At 44.1% G+C, this 11140-nt stretch overlaps 2 protein-coding genes across 3 annotated transcripts; one reads left to right on the plus strand and one right to left on the minus strand.

Annotated features, from left to right (window-relative positions):
• Positions 1-1184: 1184 nt before the first annotated feature.
• Positions 1185-4093, minus strand: OAZ3 (ornithine decarboxylase antizyme 3). The gene is given in 6 exon segments (XM_037825975.1): positions 1185-1327; positions 2085-2170; positions 2644-2819; positions 3516-3590; positions 3592-3652; positions 3936-4093. Coding segments are annotated over 6 exon segments (561 nt in total). The 5' UTR covers positions 3956-4093.
• A 2946-nt stretch (positions 4094-7039) lies between these two features.
• Positions 7040-10789, plus strand: MRPL9 (mitochondrial ribosomal protein L9). Of its 2 annotated transcripts, none has more exons than XM_037825973.1 (7): positions 7040-7232; positions 7430-7586; positions 8008-8132; positions 8377-8427; positions 9456-9557; positions 10025-10108; positions 10201-10789. In XM_037825973.1, the coding sequence occupies exons 1-7, from the start codon at positions 7089-7091 to the stop codon at positions 10333-10335; spliced, it is 798 nt and encodes a 265-aa protein (XP_037681901.1). In that variant the 5' UTR covers positions 7040-7088; the 3' UTR covers positions 10336-10789. The 2 variants fall into 2 exon arrangements, with proteins under 2 accessions (XP_037681901.1, XP_037681902.1); XM_037825974.1 differs by lacking the exon at positions 7040-7232 and adding an exon at positions 7683-7921 and having other exon boundaries at positions 7449-7586.
• The last annotated feature ends 351 nt before the right edge of the window (positions 10790-11140 follow it).

Below are 11140 nucleotides of genomic sequence, written 5' to 3' on the forward strand. Positions count from 1 at the left end.
CTCATTCCGTTTCAGATGGTATTCCAGTGAGAATTGTAAATCTACTTGAAAGTAAATATTATGTGAATAATGTGGGTGATAATAACAGATGAACTTTTTTTAAGAATCAAGCAAGATAAACTGGGTTAGCACATAAAGATGCCTTATGCAGGACTTTTTTTTAATCTAAGGATTAGTAAGGTCTACCTATTTACTACATTGGCAACTGTAATATTTTCCCATAGCCACAATAGGCTTTTTCTCCAAAAAATCTCAGTACCAATTAACAGAAGAGCTCTAGTGAAGGAATCAATGAGTAGCTTCCATTGATTTGACACTTCAGACCTTGGCTGCAGTTAACTGAATTGCTTACTGAAGCATGCTCAGCCCTGGAGTTGGAGCCACCTCACGGCCCTGCCATTTGGCAACAGCTTCCTCAGTTCCTCAGGGAGCCTTTGCTCTTGTCCCCTGATATAATTCATAGGACTTCCTGCTCTGGAAAATGAGTAATGTCATTCCTAGCTGCAGTTTGTTACTTTGTATAAAAGTCTGTTTCTTTAACATGGCTTTAAGTTTTGTCAGTTCATATCCCATTCTGTTGGAATACTTGTCATTCTTCCACTGCAATCCTGTACTTTCCCTGCTGCCTAGAATGCCCTCTTCTATGCTAACTGTTACTTTATCTGTTGAAATCTTCCCCTTGAACCAAAGCTGAGGGATCCATGAAGCCTTCCCTGGTTTCCTCCACATTCAGAGATAAGGAATTAGCACTTGTCTCCAATTTAAGCTCAAATATATTTTTGAAAACTTCCCAGCAAGGCTTCTTCTGGATTCCCTAATGCTTGGTCCTTGTTTTTGGCAGGTGCTTAGTAAATAATTACTGAATAAATGGGGAAACAGCTTTGGGGTAGGAGAGAAGGCAAAGAGAACCTAAAACCCTTGGGTTCTTTCCCTCTGTAGTTCAGGTGACCATTAAGCATTTATCCTACAGTGCATTCAGCCCTGAAAGGCTCATGTTCCACTCTAGCTGACCCCATTATCCACCACCTCCCACCCACCACCCACCCCCCAAGAAACAGTGAACACTTGAGGATTGCACTACCCTTTATTCCTAGGATGGAGGAAGGTGTCCTGAATCACATCCTGGACCTCTGGCTTCCATGTGTCAGGGCTTTCAGCCCCTCACAGGGTAGAAATAAGCATGGTCAGGGAGGTTCACTGGGTGAGGGGCCAAGGTCCCTTTCAAGGGGATACACCATAAAGATGACATTTTCCCAGGGAGGGAGGGCAGGGTGATCTGGTTTGACCACTTCAAAGCCCATGTAGCTGAAGGCCCGTAGCAGGGCACCTGTGAAAGGAGGAGAGAAGAAATTGTTAGAATACTCTTTGGAGCTCACTACATCTATTCCTCCACCAGAGAGTTGGTCTTTTCTATTACAGAAACAGCTATGGAGGAAGCAGTGTTGTGCAGGTATTAGGATGATGTACTCTGAAATCAGACAAACCTAGACTCTATCCCTGGCTTTAATGCTTAACTAGCTTTGTAACATTCTGCAAATTAACTTCCGGATTTCAGTTTTCTCATTTGTAAAACAGGGATTCTAGGTTTGAAGACTAAATGGGATATTTATGAAGTGCTTAACATGATGATGGCTTAGTAAGCTCTCAGCTGTTATTTATGAATGATGATTGTTGACCATCCTTTGGCTAATAGCTAACAGAATATAAACTTGAAGGGGAAGAGGTTATAGATTTCTATAATACATTCTTTGAGCATCTGCTTTTAAATATATTCTTATCCTCCTGCCCTTATGCCCAACCCCTTTGTGCTGTAGGTGCTCAATACATTTGGGATCCTTTCTATCCTACCAACCACATCCCTCGAATGGATCATGTGTAATTTCATCAGTACTCCTTCAGTCTGGCCTCTAAAATCTGCCAGGAGTGGCTTCCTGATAGTCCATTTGTAACTTGAGTGAACACAATGTAAGGTGTCTGTTTCCCTGAGGTGTGGCATGGGGGTGGGGGAATCCCTCAAATGCTTGAAGAAAAAATAGCTGCCAGCAGCTTCAGCACTAAGGGCAGCAAAGGACAGAGATCCCCACCTTTATCATTCCGATCAGTTTGGAAATTCACAAACACAGAGTCGACATTGGTCTTCTCCTCCACGTACTCCAGTGTTGCGGTCAAACTAGAAGTCAGAGAAATCAGTTATTGAAATGTTTAGCCAACTCATAATCCAAAAAGACATCTAGTTGGAGCAGAAGAAATCTTACTGGTCAACTACTTTTGGTCAATTTTTCTTGGAAGTCAAAGGATTGCCTACTACTGGATCAACACCTAAGCCACTGGATGGGGTAGTGGGGTCGGGGGACTGCTCCGTAGAGACAAACAGCTGAAAAGTCCTTCCTGTTCAACTGTTATGGATCCCCACTTCTGTGTTTCAGATTCTGAGTCCTACAACCTCCCATAAACACTATCCCTGGAACCTCAGATCCTGGCACAGTTCACAGGCTTGTCTGTGTGTCAGCTGAGTGTTTTGCCTGTATGCAGCTTCTGAATCAGCCCTCAGTGGTTAGTGTAATGAGTACCTGATTGTGACATGATGGAAGGGTGAAGTCCCTTACTCCTTCCTTCCCTACTCTCCCATCCAGATTCAGTCACCTTTCCCGGTTGCCTTGATCCAAGGCCCGATATGGGATATCCAGGAAAAGTTGATGGTCACAGAGAAGGCCATGCCAATGGGCAGAAGTCTGGGGGGTGAGGCGAAAGTGGAAGTCTAACTGCACTGGGTTCTGGTGGAGCAGGGGGTCAGTAGATAGCACCGTCAGGTTCCCAGCCTGGAAAGAAACAGGAGTAAAAATTACAGTAATAGTCTCCCGCTTCTGAGCTTACCTAGTCCTCAAAATCAGGTCTCAGGCAGATTTGGTTGTGTCCATGGAGGCAAGAAAGGAACTGATGAGGAGCCTTAGTCCTAGGACCAAAAAGCCATCCCTGTTTTGAAGTTTTGGATATCAAACTCAAACTAGAAAGTATAACCTCACCCTGCTAACACTACTTCAAGGGTGCTATCCCCTCAGAAACAAATGTTTAGATCAGAGAGCAATGCCACCTCTTAAAAAAAAACAAAATAGCTGTACTATTTAATTTTTCTTCTCACTGATACTTTTCCACTTTTTTTCATCATGGGTTTTCTCCAAATTCTCCCATTTTGCATTTAGAATGCAGAGATCACAGTCAGGCATGTTAATGCAGTATGACACAGGAGCACACACAGGAGTTCCAGGTTTTAGTCCCAGCTTAGCATCTAAACAGCTTTACATCCTTGAGTATTAAGACTCCATTCTCTGATAAGAATCCATTCTACTTCAGGATCTTTGTCTATAAAATAAGTAGCTTTTACACATGAGCTCTAAGGTCCTATCTAGCTCTAACTTTCTGTGATTCATTTTCCAGTAGCTTATGCCTCTCCTCCACAAGGTATTACAGCAAGCAAGGGTCTTCCCTGTCACGGCACCAGCTCAGAGTCCACTTACCGAGTACAGTTCTTTAAGCTGGTCGTAGTTACCCTGCTCGGTGCTTCTGCCCCCCTGGAGGCCTACTGGGGACTCAGGAGCACTGAAGGCAGCAACGGGGCCGGAGTGTTAGGTCCTCCTGTTCCCTATAAGTGATGCTGGTTGGGAAAAAAAGGCTCAAATTAGTTTATCTCAGGGTCTGGGGAGAGATTCATAGCTCCCAAGTACACAGGACCAAACTCCGACACTATCTTCTGTATTTTCCATGGCAAGCTCTTCTGTTTCCATTTTCTGAGGCAAGACATGGAAAAATTCAAAAGTTTCATAACCGCCTTCCACCCTATTTTGCCATTACCATCTCTTGTTACTTAGGAAGTTCTTTCAAATTATTCTTCCTTACAGTTTACATAAACAAATACAAACAGAGATGAAAACAAGTACCTTTTATAAAAAGGCAGCATCTTCTCCCGGAGGCTGATCCGGTATTTGTAGCAGTAAAGGTAATAGGCGTATGGGGACCAGATCGGGTAGAGGTAGTTCCGTGTTTTTCCCCTCTTGATATAAGAAAGGGAGTAAAGAGAGGGGTGCAACCTGTTACAAGGCAGTTTCTCAGTTCAGTGCCTCCCTGCGGCAAAGTGAGGTTCAGAGATGGGAGACAGAGTTTCAAGCAACCTGGTGCCATTGTGACCCGGTGGGCACTATGACATAGACAAGGGGTCAGCCCTTAAGTCACTTCAGGATTCTGCTGCTCTCCTACCCCATCCTGCCCCCTTAGCCAAAGGCTCATATTCAACCCATATGCACTTTACCGCTGTACAAATGGTTAAAACACTTTAAACCTGCACTGTTGGCAGATAGCTCTGCAGGAACACTTGTGTCCACCTGGTCTTGTCCCCTTCTCTGTGACCCTCTCCATTCCCGACATCCCCATAATCCAGCAACTAAAGGTTAGTGCCTGGCACTGCAGGTGACTTCCAGGGCCCTGATCCAGCATCTAATCTGATTAGTTGCTTCCAAAAGTTCTTACTAGTTAAATATTTTAATCATCCCTACTCTTAACCCAGGGTGCTACAGGTTATTGAACTTTCTCCATTGCCTTGTAGGTTAGGAATTGCAAACTAAATGCCTCCAGGGGCCGGGACAGCCAGTAAAAAATAGTGGAGCTGCACAGTGGGGCTATAGCAGAATGGAAATCCCACACCCTAAAAAGAAGCAGACACATTTTGTCTGCATCCAGTGTTGCCATGTAGGAATGCAGATTTGGTGATGCGTGATCATATTATTTTTTTAACAGAAACTGGAAAGACAGATTTTTGTAGTAAATTTCTCCATTAAAAATATATATTGATTGGCCTCTAATTCAAAAAATAAAAACTGTTGATAAAAAAATCAGAACATTGTAAGCCAGATTGGTTCTGGAGCCACCAGGTTTTAGAAGTCATCCATTCAACAAGTATTCAATGAAGGTCTACTGAGAGCAAGGTGCTATTCTAGGTGCTTGGGATATATGTCAGTGAACAATACAAAGATCCCTGCCCCATGGAATTTATCTTCTAAGTAACTCAAACCTAAACAGTAAACATAAGTAAATTATTTAATATGTTAGAAGGTAACAGCTTTGAGGAAAATAGAGCAGGATAAAGGATGATCAAGAGTGTAAAGTGTTGGACAGAGTTTCAGTAATAAATAGGGTATTCCAAGAGGGCCTCCTTGAAAAGGTGACATTTAATCAGACTTGAAGAAGGTAAGGGAGTTAGCCAAGCCAACATCTGAGGGTAAAAGTATTCCAAGCAGAGGAAATAGCCAGCACAAAAGCCCTACCCAAAGAGGAAGTGTGCCTGGAATTTTTAAAGTGGCAAGGAGGCCACTGTGTGTGGAGCAGAGTAAGCAGTAGGGAGAGTAGAAGCTGAGGTCAGAGAGTTAATGGGGCCAGTTCACATAGATCTTTTGCCTTTCCTTTCACTTTGAGTAAAGGGGAAAAGTGACATTATCTGACTTATGTTTTTTAAAAAGACCATTCTGGCTGCTGTGTTGTAAATAAACTGTAGAGAATTAAGGGAGACCTGTTAGATTATTGCAATAATCCAGATGAAAGATGCTGTTTTACTACAGGGTGGAGCAGTGGAGGAAGTGGGAAGTGGTTGGATTCTTGATACAGTTTAAAGGTAGATCCAAGAGGAGTTGAAGTATGAGAGAAAAAGAAGTTGAGAATGAGTCCAAGAACTGAAAGAAGGGAGTTTCCATCCACTGAGATGGGAAAGACTACACTTGGGGCAGTTTGGGTGGGTTTGTGGAGGGGTAGAGATCAATTCAGTTTTGAACGTGTTAACTTTGAGATGTCCATTAGAGATATAAAGGAAAGATGACAAGAAGATGGATATTAAGTCTGGAATTTGGGAGAGGTCTACATATAAATAGTATTTTAAGGCATGAGACCATCCTCAAGAGAGGGTGTATATTAAGAAGAGGTCCAAGGACTGATCCTGGGGGCACTGTTTTGGGAGATAAGGAGAAATTAGTAAAGGAGACTGAAGAAGTCAGGTGAAGTGGGAAGAACATAAACAAAAGTGGTGTCCTGAAAGCCAGGTAAAGAAATTGTAATCGGGAAGAGGGACTGACTAAGGGTATTTATGGGCCAAATAGATAATACATAGAGCATCTTTCCATAATTCCCCCCTGTAAAAACAAACAAACAAACAAACAAAACAGTAAAAAACCCTCTGTTCATCCCAATGGTCTTCTCTCCAGTACTGAGACCCTGGGCAGAGGCCCTGCCAGTCTTGTTTTCGTATGGCCTATATATCTTGTGGTTTAGAACTGTTCTTTAAATATTATCTTAAATACTGCAGTGTAATGACTAAGGGTTATACTCCTCCTCCTGGGGGTGTCTGTTTTCCAGATGATCCCATACTTCCACTTTTACATATATTTGAAGTCAAGTGAGCAAATATAGGAACTAAATTACAGGTTGGAGGGGTGGGGAGGGATGAGTAGTTAATGCTTAATGGGTACAGAGTTTCTGTTGAATCTAAAAAAGGTTTTGTGACGGATGATGGCGATGCCAGCACAATATTGTGAGTGTAATTAATCCACTGAATTGTACACACGAAAGTTGTTATAGTGGGAAATTCTGTGTTGTATGTGTTACCACACTAAAAATTTTAAAAAGAAAAAGAACAGAAGCTTTCTTCCCTTTAGGATCCAGTTATCATAGAATGCCAGCACTGGAAATGCTCTTAGCATCTAGAGCTAAATCAAAGCCCCCATTTAAAAGATAAAGGTGAAGCCAACAGGGAGAAAATGTGTTTTCTGCTATCCACCTAACACTCATTCCGCTATCCCTCAATAATTATGGCCGCCCCCCTCCCCCAAACGAAGGGAATGGGGGGAAATGCTGAACGGTAGAAGCAATTATCTCGGATCTGATTTCTCATAGCGCGGGATCCGAGATCCTACCCGTGGACCCTCTCTCCCTCCGCTCAACCCAGACAAAGTCAGCGCCAGCTCAGGCGCGCCGCGGGCAGCCCCGACCGGGACCTTTTTTGCCGCCGGGCGCCGGGGTCCTTCCTCCTGCTACCCTCCGTGCCCGGGAATATGGCGGCCGCTCCGCTGGTTAGAAGACTGCGGCGGTTTGTCCCTGAACTGCTGTTGGGAGGAAGAGTCCGGGAACTGCTCCAGCCGCGACATGGAGCGGGCGCCCTCGGTCCGGAGCGCAACTTCAGCCTCTCTTCCAATCTGGTGAGGGCAGGGTCGGGGTTGTAGGGGACCTGAACTTGGAGGGCCACTTAAGCCCCATAATTTTGGGGGGTCGAGTTGAGACCTGTTGGGGCCCCAGCTTGGGGGTGGCGGGCTTTCCTCGAGGTACTGGCGGCCTGGGGAAGGGGGCAAGTGTGTGTTTGTGGAGACTTGTTCACCCTCGCTTCCCCGGCCGCTAGGGCACGGTCATCGTAGAGCGCTGGTGGAAGGTGCCGCTGGCCGGGGAAGGCCGGAAGCCGCACCTCCACCGGAGACATCGCGTCTACAAGCTGGTGGAGGACACGAAACACCGGCCCAAAGACAACCTGGAGCTCATTCTTACGCAGTCTGTGGAGGGTAAGCCCTGGGTCCAGGTACTTCCATCGCAGGCATCAACTTCTCCCTGCCCTTCTCCTTCACTTGTTTGCCTTGTTTTTTCTACTTTGCGAAAAGTAATTGAGAAGAGGGAGCCATGAAGAGTGCTGTGATTGTGGCATCGTCCTCCTGCGAGGAAAATTAGAACATGAATGCAGCAACAGCATTAACAGTGTGTGGGGAGAGGCCTGACAGTATGTGCCTGCAAATACAGAAATTCTATAAATCAAGCCTTAAAATAGAGGACTCAAATGTTCCTGGTGAATGTCAGTTCATGTTTCCTCTAGGAAGATCACACACTGTGAGAGAATTAAGAGGTGCTGCTTTCTTTGATCATCTCCTTTTCTTTAGGAACTTCTAGATAGTCTTCCTGATCCAGTGTCTCTGTTGTTCCCACTGGCAGAACTTGGAGTCCGGGGTGACTTGGTCTCAGTGAAGAAATCTGTGGGCCGTAATCAACTACTTCCTCAAGGACTGGCTGTATACGCATCCCCCGAAAACAAGAAGCTGTTTGAAGAGGAGAAATTGGTGAGCTCAAAGGAATGGGTGGAGGAACTTGGAGGAATAAGACCTAAAGACTTACTATAGCAATGTTCTTCCCAGACAGGAAAGGATTGATTGCTTGAAATTGATATTAATTTGAAAATGCAGTACAGAGTAGAACAGGAATCCAGAAGCCCAGCCCCCATACCCAGTACTGTAAGAGTTTGATCTTACTTGCCATGGACTTACTTTTCTTTTAATTTTTCTCATTGTTAACTTTCTTTTCAAGCTGAGACAAGAAGGAAAATTAGAGAAGATCCAGACCAAGGCAGGTGAGGCGGTGAGTAGAAACATAGAAAGTCTTTTTTTGGTCACCTACAGGAATCATCAACCTCTTCCTGAGAGTCTCTCTGATTCACCTGAATTTTCCTAATTGCAAGTATAAGGGTGGAGGAAGTGTTCTGGCCACTGAAAGTAGTATAGAGACTTCTTGGCAGGGTCTGGCCTGCCAAGTGACATGTGCTTGCTTGCTGAGGAAGACCGCATGCTAGACATGGAGGGGACGTATGGAAAAATGTTAGATGAGCGCTCTGCTCTCAGGATGTTTATGGACAGGTTGGCGAGAACTTAGATACATGAGAAGGTGATCAGTAAACTTAAGGCAGCAAATTATGAGGGCAATGTGGACCATAATGGGCTTGTCCTGTGGGGTTAATGGCGAGGGCTTTGTGGGGCAGATGGGATTGAATTAGGCCTCGGAGTAATAGGCTTTGGATAGGCAAGAAGGATGGAAATGGTGGTGTTAAAGGAGAACAACCTTAAGTAGAAATTTAAGGCATATTTTAGCATAGAAAATAAACCAATTTAGCTAAAACAGAGGATTTCTATAATGTAATATTAGAAACTTGGCTAGCATGGAGGTTGGGGCCAGATTTATAAAATATCTTGAATACTAGGCTCATGTATCTATTCTTTATTTTGTAAGCAGGGAGGAACCATTAATGGGGTGGGAGTGGGATTGCAGGACCGAAAGTATTGGGCTAAAACAATCTATGAAAGTTATTCCATCCTGAGGTAAACCAGTGGCCCCGTTGATGAGCCTAACTTTGACATGTCCTGTTTCTCCTTGCTTAGGAGCAATCAGATATAGGTGACATCCCCCGACAAAGTATCACTAATACATCTTCCCACTATATCAACCTTGAGACAGTAAGAATGTTTTAGCCTTCCCTTTCATCTTCCCACCTATGTTGGCTTTGAGGTAGAAATAGTGCTCTTTTTCTGAGCCCTCAGACCTTCTGCCTCTTACTAACATGTTTCCTCTCCTTGAATCTGAACTCTAACCTAACTCCTATTTATAATTCTCAGACAGTGAAATTTTTGAGAAGCTGTCACCTGGAGGTGGGAATGAAGAACAACGTCAAATGGGAGCTAAATCCTGAAATAGTTGCACGCCACTTCCTCAAGAATGTAAGTGATCTCTATAAACATTGCTATACCCCTAAGGCTGGGTTATCTAAAGATCAGTCCCTTTTTAGGAATGGATGTGGTCATCCACCTGGAGTTAGGGAAAATGTTCTTGGTTGCTTTGCAGGGGTGTGGGAGGGAAATGAGTAAAGACTAAGAGTAAGTAGTCACATAGAATTTGAAGACTGATAGGAAAGGATGATTTCATTCATTTCCTCCTCTAGCTAGAGAAAAGCTGGGGAATTGTGACTCACTGAAGAATTTTTACTTTTGTGGATGAAGTTATTTTTTACTTAAGGACTGAGTTTCTCTGCCATCTCCTCTGGAGGTCTCCATCAGCCCAAGACTCAACCAGATTAAACTTCCCGATTTAATTCACCCTGTACAAGAAATTCTAGAATTCACTTTATGAGGCTGTATAGAATGGCAGCCATGAAAACACCGTTCATTTCTACTGTGATCTGTTTCAGCTTGGTGTTGTGGTAGCCCCACATGCATTAAAGTTACCAGAAGAGTCCATCACACGGTGGGGCGAATACTGGTGTGAGGTGACGGTGAGTGTTTCACATACTGCCTCCTTTTCTGTTGGGTGAAAAGCCAAGATGGGAAGCTGGGCTCTGAGGATTCTTCTTGTTTTTTTCTACAGGTAAATGGGCTTGACACTGTGAGGGTGCCTATGTCTGTGGTGAACTTTGAGAGGCCCAAAACTAAAAGATATAAGTACTGGTTAGCCCAGCAAGCTGCCAAGGGAATGGCCCCCACCAGCTCCCAGAGGCTCTGAACCTTCCCTCCCTCCAGGGCAACAAGATGCCTTCAAGATGCCAGTGTTCTGCAAAGCAGAATCAGAGGAGCATTGGAGCAAAGATGGGCCAGCACCCTGATCTTACTCCCAGCTCTGACTAAATATGGAGTTTTAGAGACCATACAGGGACATCAGACTGAACTGCACACACATGTTGAATTCTCTGTGTTTTTCAACTCTGTCTTAAACTGTCATCACATCCCCCCTTATTGGGGCAGTCCTGCTCAAGAAATACCAGTCTGTAAATTTGATAAGCTGGATATTAATGGACTGAAATAGTAACCTCTTCGTCCTCTCTCAGAACTAATAGAACAAGCAGAAAGAGCTAGCTTTTGTTTTAGTACTTAGTATCTGGCTCATTCTCATCACCCAGACTGAACATTTGTATCTCAAATAAAAAGATGTGTCCATTGAATAAACACCCTGGATTTTATTTCTCTAAGGAGATTTGAATGTTGGGGAAAATGAAGCTGCAGGTGAACGAAGCTTGTAAAGGGAACTTCAGTTTTGCTTCTTGACCCAGGTTCCTAAAATTCTGTAAAAGAAGACACCTTGATTTCCAGACCAAAGTTAAGGTGTGGGGCTAGTCATTATGTAATTCTGGAACACGTACCTCGATGGGAGGTGAGGGAAGTGGATAATTCTATGTAGATTCAGGGTCCGTTAGTGGAAAAAAAGACCGACCATTGACAGTTGGTTTGTGCTAAGGTCACTCAAATATAATGCGAGGTCATGCAGTTTAGGGAGGGTAAAGATGGGATCCTTTACTCCTTTGCTATCCTTA

This window comes from Choloepus didactylus, chromosome 2, assembly GCF_015220235.1.
Source record: "Choloepus didactylus isolate mChoDid1 chromosome 2, mChoDid1.pri, whole genome shotgun sequence".
In the NCBI taxonomy this organism is placed as follows: Eukaryota; Metazoa; Chordata; class Mammalia; order Pilosa; family Megalonychidae; genus Choloepus; species Choloepus didactylus.